Source organism: Urocitellus parryii, chromosome 1 (genome assembly GCF_045843805.1).
Source record: "Urocitellus parryii isolate mUroPar1 chromosome 1, mUroPar1.hap1, whole genome shotgun sequence".
In the NCBI taxonomy this organism is placed as follows: domain Eukaryota; kingdom Metazoa; phylum Chordata; class Mammalia; order Rodentia; family Sciuridae; genus Urocitellus; species Urocitellus parryii.
Window position 1 is genome coordinate 101,215,013 of NC_135531.1, and position 20,888 is coordinate 101,235,900.

The 20,888-nt window shown below is 36.1% G+C and overlaps 1 protein-coding gene across 1 annotated transcript in view; it reads left to right on the forward strand.

Moving 5' to 3' along the window:
• Stk32a (serine/threonine kinase 32A) overlaps positions 1 to 20,888 on the forward strand; it is an 85,262-nt gene that overhangs the window by 18,843 nt on the left and 45,531 nt on the right. Inside the window, exon 3 of the mRNA XM_026384437.2 lies at positions 6,832 to 7,005. Coding sequence (XP_026240222.2) covers positions 6,832 to 7,005 — 174 coding nt within the window. The remainder of the gene's footprint in view (positions 1 to 6,831; positions 7,006 to 20,888) is intronic.

Consider the following 20,888-nt stretch of genomic DNA (forward strand, 5'->3'; position numbering starts at 1 on the left):
TGTGTCTGGCTTGCTCACTTAGTATGATGTATGTAGGGTTCGTCCATACTGTGATATGTATTTATGTAGTTCCTTCATGTCTAATGCTGAATAGTAGTACTCATTGCAAGGATATACCATATTTTGTCTTTACACTCATCAGCCAATGAAACATTTGGTTTCTCTCCAGTTTTTGGCAATTATTATAAGGATGTAATGAACATTTGTGTACAATTTTAGAACAGATGTATGTTTTCATATTTTGGGAGTAGACACCTAGGGATAGAATGGATGAACAATAAGATAGTTTTATGTTTCACTTTTTGACAAACAGACTATTTTCCAAAGTGACTGCAGCACTCACATTTTCCACCAGCAATGTATGACGGTTCCCTGTTCTCTATGTACTAGCCAACACTTATTAATGTTTGTCATATTTAGTATAGCCATTCAGGTGGGTGTAAAATTGTGGTTAGTTTGCATTTTACTTGTGACTAGTGTTGTTCAGAATCTTTTCATGCATAAATATTTTTTTAGGTAAAATGTGTGTCCCATGTTTTAGATTGGGTTGTTTGTAATATTACTGAGTTGTAGTTCTTTGAGACTTCTGAATATAATCCTTTATTATTTATGTATTTTGCAAATATTTTCCCCACTCAGTTCCTTTCATTTTCATTTCTTTAATGAAATGCAAAAGTTTTTAATTTTGATCCAAATCTAATTTATCGATTTTACAGTTAACTATGCTCTTGATATTATATCTGAGAAACTTTTACCTAATTCAAGGTCTCAGAATTTTGTCCTATTTTATTCTGAAAGCTTTGTTCATTTTGCAATTACATTAAGTCTGTGGTTCATTTTTGTTAATTGTAATGTATGCTATAGAAATTCACGTTCACCTTTTTTAAAAAAATATTTTTTAGTTATACATGGACACAGTATCTTTATTTTGTTTATTTACTTTCATGTGGTGGAATCCAGTGCCTCCCACGTGGGAGGCAAGTGCTCTACCACAGAGCCAGAATCTGTCCCATTGATTATGTCTATCCTTTTGCTAACACCACACTAGCTTGATAACATTTATTACATTTAGAAATTTGGAAGTGAAAATTCCTACTTTTTTCATTCTCAAAGTTTGATTTTTTTAAAATTTTTGGACTATGATAGATGTTTGTAATTTTCTTATAAATTTTAGGGTCTGCTTCTCAGTTTATGCAAAAAGTTAGATTTAGAGATTACATTGAATCTACAGCTCAATTTTGGCAGAATTGATATATTTGCAATATTGAGACTTCCAGTTTATGAACATAAAGTGTTTTTCCGTTTACTTATATCTTCTTTAAATTTCCTAAGCAACACTCTGTAATTCTCAGTGTATAAGCCTTCTACATTTTTTATTAATTTCATTTTAAAGTATTTCTTCTTTTTTGATACTGTTGCAAATGTAATTATACCCTTAATTTCATTTTTATATTATTTGTTGCTTCAATAGAAATATATAATTGATGTTTGTATATTGATCTTGTATCCTGTAACTCTATTATACCTGTTTATTCGTTCTAATAGTTCTTTTGTGATTCCCTCATGATGTTTTATGTGAAGAATTCTGTTGTTTGTAATCAAAGGCAGTTTTACTTCTTCTTTTCCAACATGGATGTCCTTTATCTTTCTTTGACTAACCCCTCTAGTACTAATAGAAAGTGAAGGCAGATGTTCTTGCCTTGTTCTCAACATCGGAAGGAAGACATTTGGTCTTCCTTCATTAAGTATGAAGTTCTCTGCAGGGTTCATTGTAGTTGTCCTTTATAGGGTGAGGAAATTACCACCTATTTCAAATTTGTGAAGAGTGTTTTCCTTTGTCAAATGCTTTTTCTGTGTTTATTGAGATGGTTGTATGTTTTGTCCTTTATTAGAAAGTTATATACCATTACTAGGTTTTCTAATATGAATCCTCCTCAGTCATGGTATGTAATCTTTTTTATATGTTGATGGAGTTAGCTTGCTAATATTTTTTAAAGGATTCTTATTATTAACATAAGCGGGGTAAATACTACTTCCTTTGTAGGTTTTTGGGAAGTAATTAAACGTAATAATGCACATGAAGTACCTAGCATGGTATCTGATGCATAGTAAGAGCTAAATTAGTGGGAATCATGTTAATTATGCCTTTGACAAAAATATCTTCATTTAATTACCTCATATAAAGTAATAGGGACAGCTTTATAAAATAAATTGATTGGGTTAATACCATAGTCCTGTCATATTTGAAGGTGTCATAAGAAAGGTAATTGTAATAGTAGATAACATTTAATCATTACTTCCTACCTTACAGACACTATTTTAAAGCCCTTTATAAATTGTAACTGACTTCATTTCCCAACAACCCTATGAAGTGTGTGCCATCATATATGAAGACACTAAGGGCTTATGGAATTTGCTTCAGTAATAAAGAGGTTAGGGACTGAGCTGGGATTTGAACACAGGCAATCATGCTCCAGGGCCAGGTTCTTTAACCCTGTGCTATGTGCCACACCATGTGCTAGTCACTCTACAAACATTATATCTACATTTTGTACATGGTGCATAAAATTATTCCCAATGTACAGATATCCTCTCTTGACTTTCAGTTTCCTTTAAGAGATTTGCTCCAAATTCACATGTGTGATATGAGATCTGTGTTTAGCCTTCCTATTTTCCTTAGGCATATTTTTAATTGGTTATATCCTTGATGAATCAATTAAGTCACATTTCACAAAACTTCAGAGTTTTTAGTGTTAATCATGCATTTTCTTTTGCTTTGCTAGATGGGAATATCAGAAGTGACTTTTGATCGGGTATAGTTTGAGTAGGGATTGGGGGAACAGTTACAATATGAAGTAGATCCTTCTAATGTCATGGTTTTCAAGCTTTTTGATTGCAGTCCATAGCAAAAGAATGTACACTTTCATCACAATTCATTAGATATTCTCACAGAGACACCCTGTATTCACAAAAACAAAATTTCATAAATAATATTTACTCTTATGTTAATAGCATTATCCTGTTGTTCAGTCTGTTTTCTGTCTTTTAAAAAAATATGCTTGTCACAGTGAACCAAACTTGAAAAAACCAGCATTGGAGAATATTGTAGATATCTTCCCATTCTCAGAGTAAGATTTATCTCGAGCTGGTTTCCATAAGACAGCTTGAAGCACATGAGTGACTCTTTGGACTTATTTGAGAACCATTTGATATCTAAAAGTAGAACCTAAAGAACTCAGCCTCACCCAAAGCTTGCTTCTCTTCTTACTTTCTTTAGTTCATTGGTCAGTTTATTATCCCTTCCCTCCAACCCCCATTTTGTAGAGTCTACATTTCAGGCAGTCTGCAGGGTCTGAGCTGTCAGTGTCAGGAAAACCAGATGTGTACCCTAATCGCCTTGGAAGAGGAGTTGGTCTGAAGGCATACGGGAAGATATTTCCAAATTATGATCAGTTCTGTGAACAAGATGTATGTAGTTGGTAATAACAGATATATTCAACTTAATATGAGTGTTAGAGAAGATGAGTGGACAATTGTAATAGTAGCTAACATTTAATCAAGTGGACAATACCAGGCCATGGACAGCATTGTGAGTGCAGGCTTAGGGCACAGCACATCATGAGCTTCCAAGGCTGAAGGTGGCATGGACTGCCAGTTGAAATGAAAGGAAAGTCTTCAGTTTAAAGCTGTAAAGATAAATAGGACCAGATAGAATAGGTCCCTGTCATCTTTGGAAAAATTGGAGAGTTTTTGGAGGATGGGTAGTATGATAAAACTCACAATTAAGAAGTGTGGCTGCAGTGTGGAGAATGGATTAGAGAGGCCCAAGATGTATATGTATATATAGAGAAAGGAGAGGCTGGGGTCGGGAGTGAGCAAGCACAATCTTTATGCTTTTGCAGTGGTCTGGATCAGACATGGTAAAAAAAAGAGTATGAAGTAGGCTGGTGGTCTTTTGTTCATTTTCTCTTTTTTTACTAATATACTTTGCAATAAATTTCAGGTGCAATGGGACCAGAGTTGTTAATTTTGGAGCTGTCAACTAAGAAATAGATAAACCATGATATAGCATACTAAAAAACCAAAAAAAGTTACATAAATATGACAACTAAATCTAGGTGATAAATTAATGAGGTAAAAAGAAGCTCTTACTCTTTTATCTAAAATCAGATTATGACATGAATCTGAATATTCTAGGTATCACCAAATTTTGTTACCACACCTATTTTTTGTTGGGTGCAGTTTTGGAAAATAAAATATTTATCTTCTTCTTCTGAGAACTAAGTATCTGAGATGGAGGGATTCAGGTCTGGTGTGCTTAAAAAAAAATGGAGATTTTTAGCAGCCAAACTTGCTTCCATGGCTAAATAAGTTTATATTTATACTGGCCCCAAGGGAAGCATGTTGCCTCTTGCCTTGGCCTCTTCTTTCTTTGATTAATAATCTCCTACATGATGGGACACTGTTATTAACTTGTCACAAGTAGCTCCTCTATCAGTTTATTCTTCAAATTAAAAAAAAAATTGCTTAAGCAAAGTCTCAGTAAAAATGTTTGCTCATTCAGGCTGAATTTAATACTCCCACTATTCCCCTGTAGAGTCTAGTGGAATGAAAGGAGAGAAATCCTCTGATCTGTCACCAGGTTGCTGACCCATACCTGGGGACTTGAGACAATTAATAGTAGGAGGGAGAAGGGAGCAAATCAGACTTTCTCTGTGAGCTAACTCAGTCTGGGTTGGTTGTTTCACTGACAGCTACTTATGCTGGGGCTAGCTCTCTCTTTTTCCTCCTTTTGGTAACCAGCCCTGACCTACTGCACCATTCTACCTCATCTGCCACCCACCCCAATGACTGCTCACATCTCATGAGCAAGCGTGCTTCCTGGTGCTATAGCTGAAAGAAGCCTAATGTCCTGGATGTGATTATGTATTTGTCAGCCCAATGTTACTTACTGGAAGACCTGTAGAACACAATGAGCATAATTCATATTGGTGCAGTTGAAAGGATTGCAAACCAAGTTGCCTAGACCCAGCAACTTTCCCATTAGTAAAGATGCCTAGCCAGTAATTACATGGAAATGAAAGATACATTTTTCTAAAAGATGATCCCAAGCATGCATATTTCAAAGTTTTACAAAGTACTTTCTGTGTTTCTAAGTTCCCCCAAAGCATAATTTCTGACATCTGTGTGAATCAGTTTTCAGAGGTAAACAAAATTTTGTTTTGTTTTGAACAAGGAAGCATAGGGACTATTAGTCTTCAATAGAATGTGCCCTTCTTATGTTAATGCTCCACTGAATTCCTTGCTGCTTTTTTGTTGTTGCTGCTGTTTGTTAGTAATCCCCTCCTTCTTCAGCACAATGAGAATCATAAAGTAGAAAAATGTACTAAGTAAGGATGTCCCATCAATGATATTCTAGCTATTTCCTAAGCAAAGAATTCATCACTGGGAATTGATGTGCATCCCTGTGTACTGCTTGCAGGCACTTAATTCTTTAATTCAAATAAAATTTTAAAATATGATGAAGTGACATTATGTGAAAACAAAAATGTCAAAACAGTGCTGATAGAGAGAATTTCATGGTGACTAGAAATCATGTCTGTGCTTTGAGCAAAACAGAGCAAATCATCACAGAGGAATGGGTTTTTACAGGAGGCTCTTTGCACAAAGCAGAGTCTGTTCTCCTCTCTGCATGTCTCATTTCCTCTTGTAGGCCCTCCACCTCACGCTTCTTCAGGTGGGAAGCTCATGTTTGGACATACATCCTGCTTAAAATCCTGCAGTGACTCCCCAGAACCTACAGACTCATTTATGTGCTCCTGTCACAGGGCTATCTTCTCTGCCAGACTCATGCTTCTTGATCGATACCTGTTGTTTGAACAAATTCAAATGGTTTTCTTTTCCCCACCCACTGAGGTTCCCTCCCCCATGTGTGCTTGAATACATGCTATTTCCCTGTTTCAAAATTCACTTTTGCACCTGGAAACCCCTCTGGCTCTACCACTTGTTTGGTTTCCGACCTTATGTGAGGCACTTAGACTTCACTGCACCTTGTATGATCACCTTGTATGAGAGTGAGAGCATGACAGTGATGTGGGGTCCAGCTAAGGAAATGCTTGCAGAGTGCTTCAGAGCCAGCTCCATCACAGACACTCAGCAAAACATCAGGAGATGTTACCTGGATTTTTCTTTTTTTTTTTTTTGGTCAGTTTTATTAATCACTATCTCTCAAAATTTAGCTCAGGTTTTATCTTTGGTGAGAAACTTGCCTTAAATCCCCATCCCAAAGACTAAATTATTTTCTTGTACTGTTCCTCATACTTTTATTGCTCCTTTTTTACAACGATCTTTTTCTTATTATTAATATGGACATGGTTTGTTATCATATTGGTGGGCAGCAAAGTTGTTATTATGGGAAAATGGGCACAAGAATGGCTTAAGGAGGCCTTTTAACTCATATTATGTGGACCTCCTGTGACAGTATGGTTAGGATATGAAAAATATGTAGATTAAGGGGGCTCTCCTTATTTCCTGGGTTTTATAGTGATGTAAACCGGTTAATGAGTGCTTACTATATGCTGAGCCTGATAATAATATTATACTTACCCTGTTTGTTCTTCACTATGATCAAATATGGTGGACATTCTTATTTTCATTTTCTCAGGAAGAAACTGGAACCCAATGTCATGGAGCTTGTGATAGACCATTTACTCCCAAAGTCTGAGCTCTCAGCTCAAGAACATTCTGCTCTGATCTCTAAGGTTTCCTTTGCCTCTGGAACTCCTCAGTGTGTAAAGATATTTGATGCTTCCTTTTCTAATGCCATTTCAGGTATTCTTTCCAAGATGAAGAGGACATGTTCATGGTGGTGGACCTCTTACTTGGTGGGGACCTGCGTTACCACCTGCAGCAGAACGTTCGCTTCCAGGAAGACACAGTGAAGCTCTTCATCTGTGAGCTGGCCATGGCCCTGGACTACCTGCAGAGTCAGCGCATTATTCACAGGTCAGTCAAATCCCAGGAGACAGCCTGGAACTAAATGCACAGCAGAGAATCTATAACCTGATACATTTCAACAAATCCTGCAGTGTTCATTTAATTCATACAACAGTCCACTGATGATGGTTAATTGTCCCCATTTTTCAGAATTTAAAAAAAAAAGCTGAGCATATAGAGCTTAATTTGTTTAAGAACACAGTAAATTACAAGGTGAGAATCAAGGATTACTGGTACTTTGTTATAACTAAGCCTAATGGAGAGGAGAAAAGGTGACATGTAGGAAGTTGAATACCTAATGAATTAATTTAAATAGAAGTGGAGGAAAGAAATAGGATGGGAAGAGAGAAAATTCTTTGGGGACAAAATTTGTCATGCCCCCTGTATTATGCCCTGTATATTAAGTCCCTCTCTTAACTTATGTACTGCAAAAAGAAGCAGCCAGAACAGTGTTTCCTGCACTTGGGGCCTTTGTGATAAGAAGACACATGAGCAACACAAGAAGACATAAACCCACAGGGGTGATAGGGAGAAATGGATAAGCTTCACCTTTGTAAAGAAATTAGTAGTTTTAATGATAATTTCATATGTAGTATCCCACTTGATCTCTAAAATAATCTGTAATAAATGATCAGAGAAGAAATAGATAGACCAGTATTAACTTGAGAAAACCATGATTAGTAGAGTAATTATCACCCAGGTATATTTATAAGCAATGTGAACCTAATCATCAAATCAGCCACAGATTTACTGAGACTTAGTATGTGCCAGGCACCACTAGGTACTTTACTACATCATCTTATTAAATCCTTAAGCCTCAGAAAGGACTCCATATTTCATTATAGTTTTCCCATTTTACAAAGAAACTGTGGCTCATAGATTTGCCAGATTAACAAATGGTACTGCCAGGATTTAAACCTAAATCTCTGACTCTGAAGTCAGAGCTGTGTTACACCAATTTGCATTAATTACACATATGAAATACATGCTTTGAGTAAAAGATCAGCACATGTAACCGCCACTGTCTTCTCTCATTTTGTAAAAAATATCTCTGAGTTTTTAGGCACAATTATATGTTATTTAACAGAAATTTAGCTGGATAAAATATTTGACCACCATCACTTGAAATTTATCTATAATTTACCTGACTTAGTACAGAGTCTTCATGTGAAGATGTAGCACCACATCACACTTTGTATGCAGGCACCGTGAACAAATATATATATATATATATATATATATATATATATATATATATATATATATATATATTTTTTTTTTTTACCTTGACTCTAGACACTTAAGTAGTTGTTTAATTTTCCATCTTTGGAAGAGTCTATTTGTATTGGAAATGTGCTCAGGCAACAGTTAAATGGAAAGCAGACCAGTTAATCAGGCAGGATCTCGGAAATGAATTTGCACACCTGGTGTTTTGTCAATAACCGGAAATCTTGTTTGCAAGCTTTCTCTTTCTCCTGTCCGGGCCCTCTGGTCCTTCATAGATCTTTCTGAAGTCTGTGGAGTCCCTTCCAGAACCTCCACACTCATTTATCTTCCCAAAGGTGCCAGTCACAATTGGGCTGCTGACATCAAAGACATCAGAAAGGAGACAGTGACCGTGAGAAGCCTGCAAGGCCTAAGACTGCCTTCTGGCTTGCTCCTTGCTCTGATTTGAATTCATGCCTTCTTTCTTTAGACTTCATTTTCTCTGTTATCACAAGTTAAGATGCTCTGAACATTTTATCTTGTATTCAAAAGGTATTTCAAGAAGATTTCAGGAGGGAAAAAGAAAACCAGAACACTTGATACAGTTTTCACTCTCAGGAGTTTACCAATATCAAATACTGTTTTCTCTCTGCAATAGCCTCAGAGAAAATAAAATATTTGGGAATCAACCTTACAAAAGAGATGAAAGACCTCTATGATGAAAACTAGAGAACACTAAAGAAAGAAATTGAAAAAGACCTTAGAAGATGGAAAGATCTCCCATTTTCTTGGCTAGGCAGAATTAATATTGTCAAATGGCCATACGACCAAAACCACTATACAGATTCAATGCAATTCCTATTAAGGTTCTGATGATGTTCTTCATAGAAACAGAAAAAAGCACTCATGAAATTTATTTGGAAAAATAAGAGGCCCAGAACAGCCAAAGCAATACTCACAAGAAAAGTAAAGTAGGAGGCATCACAATACCAGACCTTAAGATATACTACAGTGCTATGGTAACAAACACAGCATGGAACTGGCCCCCAAACAGACATGAAGATGTGGTACAGAATAGAAGACACAGAGAAAAACTCACATAAATACTAAACAAAGGCACCATAAACATACATTGGAGAAAATATAGCCTCTTCAATGAGTATTGTTGGAAAAACTGGAAATCCATATGTAATAAAAAGAAGCTAGACCCCATCTCTCATCCTGCATAGAACTGAAAGTGGATCAAGGACCTAGGCATTAGACCAGAGACCCTGCACCTACTAGAAGAAAAAGTAGGCCCAACTCTCCATCATGTCAGCCTAGGAACTGAATTCCTCTCCCTCACTCTTTATTGCTTACATCATCTTTTTGCCATGTAAGTCAGAAACCAAGGTTAACTTCCTGTTCCTTGCCCTTTACATACTCATAGGTCTTACTTAGTGTCTGTCTTCAAAGGGCCTTTTTGTACTAAAATGTCTCCTTTCTAGGGCGAATAAAAAAAGAAAACACAGTGACATTTTGAATGCTGTGTTAAAATAATGAGACATTCTTCTAGGGTCACAAATGATTCAGGAGTATTTCTATTGCCATACTCTACCTCCTGTGAGTGATATTTTATAACCTATCATAGCATCTTGTACCTCTCCTGAGGAGTTCTGACCTTTTTGGTGTATAATTACTTCATTCATTAGTCTCCTGTAATAAATTGTAAACTCTATGATTTAAGCATGTGTGTGTAGCTTTCTATTATAATACCAGGTTGTGTCAATTGAACACTGGCTGAATCACATGCATGATTGACTAATAGTCTAGGCTTACAAATAATAAAGACCACCTTAAAATACAGGACATTAAGGCCAAAGATTTCAGACCTACCATGGTCTTTACATTGGGTAATCATATAATTTACCTTTTAATCTAGGGTAGTTCTGAAAGCTAAAGAGGGTGCTTTTATTAATGCTAGGAAGACAATCAAAACTCCTTAATGTTCTGGGCTATTCAGGATGTATATCATCATTATCCAGGCTTTTCAAGACATGAGTCCACATAGACATTTAAATTCTGATACTAGATATCAATTTGATGAGATGTCAGTTTGAAATGGTGTCAGATGGCTTGAAAAAAAAAACAAAGCATGTACACAGTAAAACAAGCAGTACTCTTTATCTAAGGTATGATAATAATGGTGGCATTCCGAGGCCAGGGCTCATAGAGCAGAGTTAAAAGCAGAAAGAGCAGTATAGAGGATATACAGGCTTCTGAGTACTAAAGTTTCCTAACAAAATATTATCACAACAAATATTTATTTATCTAAGGATTTTTTATGATATATAATAAAAATTTTTCAAGGGAAAAATTAAAACCTTCAAAAAATAGCAAAATTAATACTGTTTGATTGAGACAACAAAACAATGTATCTTTCAGTTACTTAGAAGATTAGATTTTAAAACACGCCCTGAGTTTCATAGCAGATGAGTAAATGAAAAAAAAAGAATAAATTCCTCAGGTGAGGAGAGACCGTCTACATACCACTGCAGATCTAAAATGTGGGACTTCTAGCTGGGCGTGGTGGCCCATGCCTGTAATCTCAGCATTTTAGTAGCCTGAGGCAGAAGGATTGCAAGTTCAAAGCCAGGCTTAGCAATTTAGCAAGGGCCTAAGCAACCAGTGAGACCCTGTCTCTAAATAAAATACAAAAAAACGAAGGGATGGGGTCCTGGTTCAATGGTGAAGCACCCCTGGGTTCAATCCCTAATGATGATGATGATGATAATAATAATAATAATAAAATGTTGAAATTCTGAAGTTCAGAGGACAAACTATTTGGCTTCTGGACATGGCAGAAGATTTCAGAATTATCTACAAACAGTAAGTGAATGTGGTATGGGGCAGGAGCAGCAATACACTGCACTTTATTAAGGGCTTCCTGGATATCAGCTACCCACTAAGCACTTGTCAGTAATTTCCTTCATTCTTCCCACAACTGCAGGAGGTTGATGGTGTTGTCAATGAAACTCTGGTTTTGAGAAATTAAGTATCTCACCCAAGGTGGCTTGGCTAGTAGGTAGAGTGAGGTTCATTGAGGAGAGACAGAGCTCTTAACCACTCTGAACCCTACTGATGTTGAGGGCTTAAGAAGTCTTTTACCCAAATGTCCAGCTTATTTTTCTGAAATACCATAGGTCCTGTTTTTGACATAAATTCCAATTGTGACAAAAATAAGGATTTGTTTAATTTTGTTTGCAGATTTTTTAATCTACAGATTTGACTTTAGTGTTTTAAAAAATATGTAGAATGTTCAGGTAATTTTCCTCAACTTCAGAATCTTTTCTATAGTTACTAAAGGTAGAGCTTGCATAATAAACATTAATTTTGAATTGTACAAGTAGACAATTTCCTTGTTAGTCAAGGAGTCAAACTTTTTTTTGTGTGTGTGTGTGTGTGTGTGTGTGTGTGAGCATAGTTTGAAAATAAGCCTGACTTTCTTAAGTGTTTCCGGTTTCTAGTTGAATATCCCCCTTTGCGTACATTAAATCAGTGAGTGAAGGCTTTAAAATGTGGACAAAGTTATTATTTGCTTTTATTAAAAAATAAGAAAAACAAAATTAATTCCTCTGAGGATAGTACTATTTGATTTGATTGCCACAGCATCCCTGATGAATAATCTGATGGAAACTAATTATTATGGTTCAAAAACAAATTTGTATTCATTCCCTTGTCAGATGTTAAGGACTCGATTATGATTTTAAGATAATGAGATGAATTGTGTAGGATCATTATTAGTAAGTCATCTTGGATCAAAATACTATACGAGTAGAGTAGATGGTTGACTGTTTTTCTAAGAATTACCCCACTCTAATGAAGTTATAACTCACCATTTTCTAAATTTCTATAGGAATGAGATAAAAATCCAACTAGGCAATTCATGTAAATAATTGCAGTACAACAGAGACAATTGCAAAAATTTTATCTCCCATTGATGGCAAAAATGTTAAAGAGGAACAAAAGAAAATTTTTCATTGTCAAGAAAAACACAGGATCCTGATTGTACTTATCACCTTTGTCTTCTGTGCTATAACCAAGGAACCAGTGATTGATACTCAGATCCATCAAGGAGCCTCTGTAAGATACAGACAGAAATTAATCCCCACACATTGCCTCTCAGACTAAAGTACTACTTGTGAGAGATTTCTATCATTCTGCTAGAACTTAATACTTTTGACAGTGAAGGAAAATAAAGAAACAATGCTTCTATCTTAAGTATTTGTGCAAAAACTATTTATTGAGCAGCTATGTGCCAGATATGTTCTCAGTGCTGAGGTTCCACTGATGAGCAAGAAAGAGAATGTCTCTGAGTTGATAGCACCATAGCTTGATAAGTAATCAAACAGTTCAACTGAATATGAGAAAGATTTTAAAATTTTGTACATCTGCTACAAAGAATATGAGTGGTCATGCGTCCATCCTGAGTTGTATGTACCCACACACACATTACTCACAGTTGCTTCTTCACAAAGTCATGGTTGCACTTCTAATTGTTGCCTCTGAACCACAGTATTCTTTATAAAATATTTTCCTAAAGTTTGCCTTTGCCTCTGACCCACTGCATGGTAGGGATTATATTTCACTCATGTTTTAAAACCCAGAATTTAGCATAGTATCTGAACCAGATGGTTGCTGGATAATTCAGTGACAGAAGAAATGAATGAATGTACTGGTGACCCATGGGTGAGTGTAGAAGGCAAAAGTTGCTGTGGATGATGTTTTCTGCAGCAAATTCTTGATTTATTTCACATATTTCTCTGTCCATGCTGCCTTTTCTCCATGCTCTATTTGTTTTGGATCTTGTATGACAAATTACCACAAATCTTACTGATTTAACCCACAGTTTTTAGCTCCCAATTTCATTGGTTTAGGAGGCCTGGCACAGTTTAGCTAGATGAGAGAATCCAACTACCATGTTCCTTCCAGGTGTTCGCCAGAACTGAGTTCTCTTCTAAAGACTGGACTAGGCAAGTTCAGGCAGGATATTGACAGAATTAATTTCCTATGTCTGTAGAACTCATAGCAGCTTATTTGATTAAATTCAACAAGGAAACAATGACTCTAGTCTTGAGCTGACTAGCACAATAGAGTGTATATCCTTAAATAATGGCATTAATATTATATAATGTAACTCAATTACTAAAGTGACCCTGCATTACATTTGTCATACAGTGTTGGTTAGAAGCAAGCCACAGAACCAGCCCATACTAAGGGGCCCTGACTTATGCAGGGCATTAACAACAAGAGACAGAGATCATGGAGTCACCATAAAGTATGTTTGCCACATATCCTCTTTGACCTGTGATGGAGAAGTGAGAAGGTTTGATGTTCTCAGTGCTGAGGTTCCACTGATGAGCAAGACAGAGAATGTCTCTGAGTTGAGATCATGGAGTAGAGATCATGGAGTCACCATAAAGTATGTTTGCACCCATTTTCTCTTTGACCTGTGATGGAGAAGTGAGGAGGTTTGATGAAGGGATCAGAAATGATTCTTTCATGCCTAAGCCTCTAGGATGGTTTTCTTTAAGCTGTCTGAGGACAGTCTTCAAAGTGTGATCTCATGGCTTCTCTGCTCTCTATCCCATAGCCACTCTCCTGTGAGGAGGCTGCAGACTGGAATGAATTGTCTAAGGAGCATGTGACCCTGAGGTGTGACAAACAGCCATTAGCACATTTACTAATCAAGGATCATTTGCAATTCAGCCGTGAACAAAAATAATGTTTGTTTTCCAAATAAGTATTTGTCAACCAACTTCTTCAGTTTATTACAGGCAGAAATCTGGGCTGGGATTTCACCTTTGCCTCTGACCCATGGACACTGTAGTATCTCAGTAGTCATATTGTATTTTCTCCAGATGATAATTTGTAGAAAGAAATAAGGTCTTTCTGAAGCAAATCATTTTAGTCAGTGATCATTGAGTGACAGATGGGCTGCTAATGAATGAAATTGCCAACACGTGACACCCCAGCTCTCTGAAGCCTTTGGAAATGAGTCATCTGGTGAGATGTTTTTCTAAATCCTGAAGGCATTACTTCTTTCAGCTCATCAATACTTTTTTAGCCATTTAATTTTTATCACAACATGCACATGTCATTGCATCAATGAATTAACAAGAGCTATCACTGGTTGGAAATATACCAAGAAGTAGGCACTATGCTAATAGAGATATTGCACATGCTGCCTAGTTTGAAAGTCGACAATACTATGATGAGGTTAAATATATGGGGTCAAATTCAAATGTGAAGTCCTCTTCTAAATACTGACTTCCTTAGTTCCACCCTCATGAATATAACATAACCTCAAGAAGGGATGAGCTGTTTACCTAATTGCAGCAAACTATATTTTTAGTCGAAATGTGTTGTATTAAATTGTGCCCACTTTAAAAAAGGACATATTGAAGTCCTAATCCCCAGTTCCTTAAAGTGTGACTCTTTGGAAAATAAGGTCGTTACAAAAATAATCAAGTTAAACTAAGATCATTAGAGTGGACCCTGGTTCAGCATGAGTGATGTTCTTCTATATATGTTCTTCATATACACATGGGGAAGATGCTGTGAAGAGGCCGAGGAAGATGGAGGAGTAGAGTGACATGCTTATGAGCCAAAGAACACCGAAAATTTCCAGAAGAAAACAGTGGAAACTGGAAGCAGCAAGGGAGGACCCTCTCTTCATCTTTCAGAGGGAGCATGACCCTGTAGACACCTTGCTTTAGGTCTAGCAGTGCTGAGAACTGTGAGACAATAAAATCCTGGATATTTTTGAGTTAGGCAATATGTGCTTCTTTGTTACAGCAGCCAGGGCAAACTAATACAATACTGAGGCCATCTTCTGTTTCCACTTCCAACTTACTCCTTCTGATATATTATCAGATGGGAGACACAATAACAAAATTTGTTAGAATTGTTTGTAAAATTGGAGTTACCTAAAAGAATATTCAGTAAATGAAGCCGAGCTTTCATGGACAGTAACCTATTTCGGGTTGCCCTGGGACTCTTTGCTTGTTCTTGTATTTTAGATTTAGTAAGGTATTTAAAATATATCAGATATTGTGGCTTTTTAAAATACAGTTTCTTTGGTTCATGGTGTTTTATTTTGTTTTTATATATTGTATAGAAGGATAAATCTTTTTCAAGTAACTAAAGTGATATGCTTATTATGAGAAAATTAGAAGTTTGAAATGATGACAGATTATGTGGTCACTGGTGGAGAGTGTGTCTGCCTGATGTTTTCTTTCTTCCTTTCAGCATATTGATAATACTTGAGGCCTTTTACAGTGAAATATCAGATTCGGGTTTCAGGCTACAACCTTCCTTCTATGGAATAGTTAAGAAACTGCCCTTTCCTTTTGTTGCATTAAGTCTTCTCTTCAGTGTGTCACAAGCCTTTGCAATTGCTCCCTTTTTCGTACTCCTGTAGCAGAAGGGCCACTTGAGCCTCAGAAACAAAACGCAGTGCACTAATGAGGGCATTAAGTTGATGTGTTCTATTCAGCACCTGCTCCCAGCCTGCGGAATAATGAATGAGCATGGATTACACACTGTGAAAACAGGAGAATCTGCCTTCTTTGTGTTAGGCAGTTTCAAAAGGGCCTTGAAACTGTGCTTGTCACACAAGGCCACCCACTTGGGAAAACCCACCGTGAAAAAGGCAAAGAACTAACTGCTTGTTTACAGGTTAACATTGAACTAGACTACGTTGCATTTCAATAATATCCATAAGGTTAAAAATATAATTAGTAGGCAACCTGTGACTTGTTCCAAATGAAGTTTTACTTTGCACAGCCTGCATCTTAATATAAATCATGTTTCATTCCTTCAGGTTTACTGATTTAACACAAGGTATTGACCACCTAGGTGTGAGCCAGGTACGTGGCTCTGAATAGAGGTTTGAAAAACAAAAGCATGACTTTGTCCTCTTGGACCTAACAGTTTAGTTGAAGAGATAAGACAATGAACAAGGAAACAAATACTAAGAAACATGTTAATTATGTGTTGTGTTTTATGCTTTATGGGAAAAAAATCAAGGATCTGAGAGAGCATAGGTTTAGAAGTGGAGGTACTCCAGCATTATGTTTGAAGGGGTCCTGGTTAAGAAACCGGCATCTGAGCCAAACATGGAAGCATCTAGTATGGAAGTTTATCATGTCCTGGGCAGAACAGAGGGTAAAGTTGGACACCTGGAAGAAGCCATAAGACCTCAGTCAGATTATGTCACTCATTCAAGCTAATACTGGGCACAATCTTGCTTCCTGTTTGTGCTTTATTGGAATGCAGAGCTTGTAGGGAAGGGTATGCAATTGAATTTGCTATCAGGTTGGAGAGGAATACTGCATTCACAGTGGATGGTAAGTAAATAAGGATGAGAATGGTAGAAAATGGCATCCATTAGCTGTTCTGGACCCTGGGGAAAGGACCAACTGTGAGATGACTAGTGTACCTTGCTTACCTTGCTTAAGAGATGGCGTGTTTTTCATGGGAAAGGCTGGATAGCAAATGTTTTAGATTTCAAAGGCCCTGTGGTCTCTGCCATAAACCCATCAACATGGCAAAGAGTGAAAGCAGCTGGAGACAATAGGTCAATAAATGAGTATGACTTTGCTCCAATAGAACTAAAATAAGGTTGTTAGAAAATAATATTGAATAAAGTATGTAAAGGGGCCTAGCCTGTTTTCTCATGCTTAGTAAATGAAACCTATCATCATTATTATGTCATAACCATTCCGTGAGAGTTGAAATATCTATTCATCATTTAAATCTTCAGTTTATCCTTGGTATCTCACTATCTAGCTCTTCCTATACTGGACACTTGTCTAATTATTTGTTCAATAGTTTTAAAATTTTATTTATTTGTTCTAATTTGTTATACATGAGAGCAGAATGTGTTTTACTTCATAGTACACAAATGGAGCACAATTTTTTATTTATCTGGTTGTACACAAAGTACAGTCACACCATTCATGTCTTCATACATGTACTTAGGGCAATGATGTCCATCTTATTCCACCATGCTTCCTCCTCCCATGTTCCCTCCTGTTTGGCCTATTTAAAGTTCCTCCATTCCTCCCATTCCCTCCAACCCCCATCGTGGATCAGAATCCACATATCAACATATGCCTTTGGTTTTGGGGACTGGTTTACTTAGCATAATATTCTCCAACTCCATCTATTTACCTGCAAGTGCCATGATTTTATTCTCTTTTAATGCTGAGAAATATTCCACTGTGTATATATACCACAGTTTCTTTATCTGTGCATCTATTGAAGGGCATCCAGGTTGGTTCCACAATTTAGCTATTATGAATTGTGCTGCTATAAACACTGATGTGGCTGCATCACTGCAGTATGTGATTTTTAAGTCTTTTGGGTATAATCCGAGAAGTGGGATATAGCTGGGTCAAATCCTGGTTCCAGTCCCAGTTTTCCAAGGAATCTCCATACTGCTTTCTACATTGGCTGCACCAATTTGCAGTCCCACTAGCAATGTCTGAGTGTACCTTTTCCCCCACATCCTTGCCAACACTTATTGTTGTTTGATTTCATAATAGCTGCCATTCTGACTGGAGTGAGATAATATCTTAGAGTAGTTTTTGATTTGCATTTCTCTAATTGCTAGAGATGTTGAAGATTTTTTTCATATATTTGTTGATTAATTGTTTATCATCGTCTGAGAAGTGTCTGTTCAGTTCTTTAGCACACTTATTGATTGGGTTATTTGTTTGTTTGTTTTGGTGTCAAGTTTTTTGAGTTCTTTCTATATCCTAGAGATTAGTGCTCTATTTTATGTGTGTGTGTGGTAAAAATTTGCTCCCATTCTATAGGCTCTTTCTTCATCTCACTGATTGTTTCCTTTGCTGAGAAGAACCTTTTCAGTTTGAATCCATCCCATTTGTTGATTCCTGATTTTATTTCTTGCACTACAAGATTCTTGTTAAGGAAGTCAGGGCATAATCCCACATGATGAAGATTTAGGCCTACTTTTTCTTCTATCAGGCACAGGGTCTCTGGTCTAATTCCTAGGTCCTTGATCCACTTTGAGTTGAGTTTTGTTCATGGTGAGAGATAAGGGCTTAATTTCATTTGCTGCATATGGATTTCCAGTTTTCCCAGCATCATTTGTTGAAGAGTCTATCTTTTCTCCAATATATGTTTTTGGTGCCTTTGCCTAGTATGAGATAACTGTATTTAGGTGGCTTTGTCTCTGTGTCTTCTATTCTGTACCATTAGTCTACCTGTCCATTTTAGGGCTAAAACCATGCCATTTTTGTTACTATTGCTCTTTAGTATAGTTAAATGTCTGGTATAGTGATGCCACCTGCTTCACTCTTCCTGCTAAGGATTGCTTTGATTATTCTGGGTCTCTTATTTTTCCAGATGAATTTCATGATTGTTTTTTCTGTTTCTATGAGTAATGTCATTGGGTTTTGATTGGAATTGCATTAAATCTGTATAGTATTTTTGGAAGTATGGTCAATAGTGCTAATGGTAGTATTAATTCTTCCTATCCAAGAACAAGGGAGCTCTTTCCATCTTCTAAGGTCTTAAGTTCTTTCTTTAGCATTCTCTAATTTTCATTGTAGAGGTCTTTCACCTCCTTCGTTAAGTTGATTCTCAAGTATTTAATTTTTTTGAGGCTATTGTAAATTGGGTAGTTTTCCTAGTTTCTCTTTCAGAGATTTGTCACTGATGTACAGAAATGCCTTTGATTTATGAGTGTTGATTTTATATCTTACTGCTTTGCTGAATTCATTTATTAGTTCTGGAAGTTTTCCGGTGTAGTTTTTTGGATTCTCTAGGTATAGAATCATGTCATCAGAAAATAGTGATAGTTAGAGTTCTTTTTCCTACCACATCCCTTTAATTTCTTTCATCTGTCTAATTGCTCTGGCTAAAGTGTCAAGAACTATGTAAAATAGAAGTAGTGAAAGAGGGAATTCCTGTCTTGTTCCAGTTTTTAGAGGGAATGCTTTCAATTTTTCTCCATTTAGAATGATGTTTGCCTGGGGCTTAGCATAGATAGCTTTTACAATGTTGAGATATGTTCCTATTATCACTAGTTTTTATATTGTTTTTAACATGAAGGGGTGCTGTAATTTGTCAACTGCTTTTTCCTCATCTATTGAGATGATCATAAGATTCTTGTACTATCTTTTTACTATGATTTTGTATTCTATTTGCCAGAATTTTATTGAGAATTTTTGCATCTATGTTCATTAGAAATATTGGTCTGAAGTTTCCTTCTTGATGTGATGTTGCCTAGTTTTGGAATCAGGGTTATATTGGCCTCATAGAATACGTTTGGAAGTACTCCCTCTTTATCTATTTCATGAAATAATTTGAAGAGTAGTGGTATTAGTTCTTCTTTAAAGATCTTGTAGAACTCAGCTGTGTATCCATCCAGTCCTGGGCTTTTCTTGGTTGATAGGCTTCTGATGCTGTCTTCTATTTCATTGCTTGAAATCGATGTTTAAATTGTGTATATTATCCTGATTCAAATCATATGATTCTAGAAATTTGTCAATGTCTTTGATATTTTCTATTTTATTAGAGTACAAATTTTTAAAATAATTTCTACTTATCTTCTCTATTTCTGTAGTGTCTGTTGTGATATTTCCTTTTTCGTCATGATTTTAGTAATTTGAGTTTTCCTCTCTCCTTCTCTTCATTAGCATGGCTAAGGATTTATCAATTTTATTTATTTTTTTCAAAGAACCAACTGTTTGTTTTGTCAATTTTTCCATTTGTTTCTTTTTTTTACTTTCATTGATTTCAGCTCTGATTTTAATTATTTCCTGTATCCTACTAGTTTTGGTGTTGATTTCTTCTTTTTCTAGGGCTTTGAGATGTAATGTTAGGTCATTTATTTGTTGACGTTTTTTCTTTTAAGGAATGAACTCCATGCATTGAATTTCCTCTTAGTACTGCTTTCATAGTGTCCCAGAGGTTTTGATATGTTATGTCATTATTCTCATTTATCTCTAAGAATTTTTAAATCTCCTCTTTGATGTCTTCTGAAATCCATTATTCAATAGAATATTATTTAGTCTCCAGGTGAAGGAGTAGCTTCTATTTTTTATTTTATCATTAATTTCTAATTTCATTCTGTTATGATCTGATAGAATGCAGGGTAGTATCTCTACTTTTTTGTATTTGCTAAGAGTTGCTTGGTGGCATAATATATGGTCTATTTTAAAGAACAATCCATTTTCTCCTGAGAAGAAAGTGTATTCACTCATTGATGGATGAAATAGTCTATACTTGTCTATTAAGTCTAAGTTATTGATTGTTTATTGAGTTCTATATTTTCTTTGTTTCACTTTTGTTTGGAAGATCTATTCAGTGTTGAAAGAAGTGGGTTAAAGTCACCCAGTATTATTGTGTTGTGGTCTATTTGATTCTTGAAATTGAGAAGTTTATTTGATGAATGAAGATGCTCCATTGTTTGGGATATATATATATATTTATAATTGTCATGTCTTGTTGATGTATGGTTCCCTTAAGCAGTATGAAATATCCTTGTTTATCCATTTTGATTAACTTTGGCTTGAAATCTAGTTTATTTGATAAGAGGATGGAAACCACTGGTTGCTTACGGAGTCTACGTGAGTGGTATGTTTTTTCCCAATCTTTCATCTTCAGTCTGC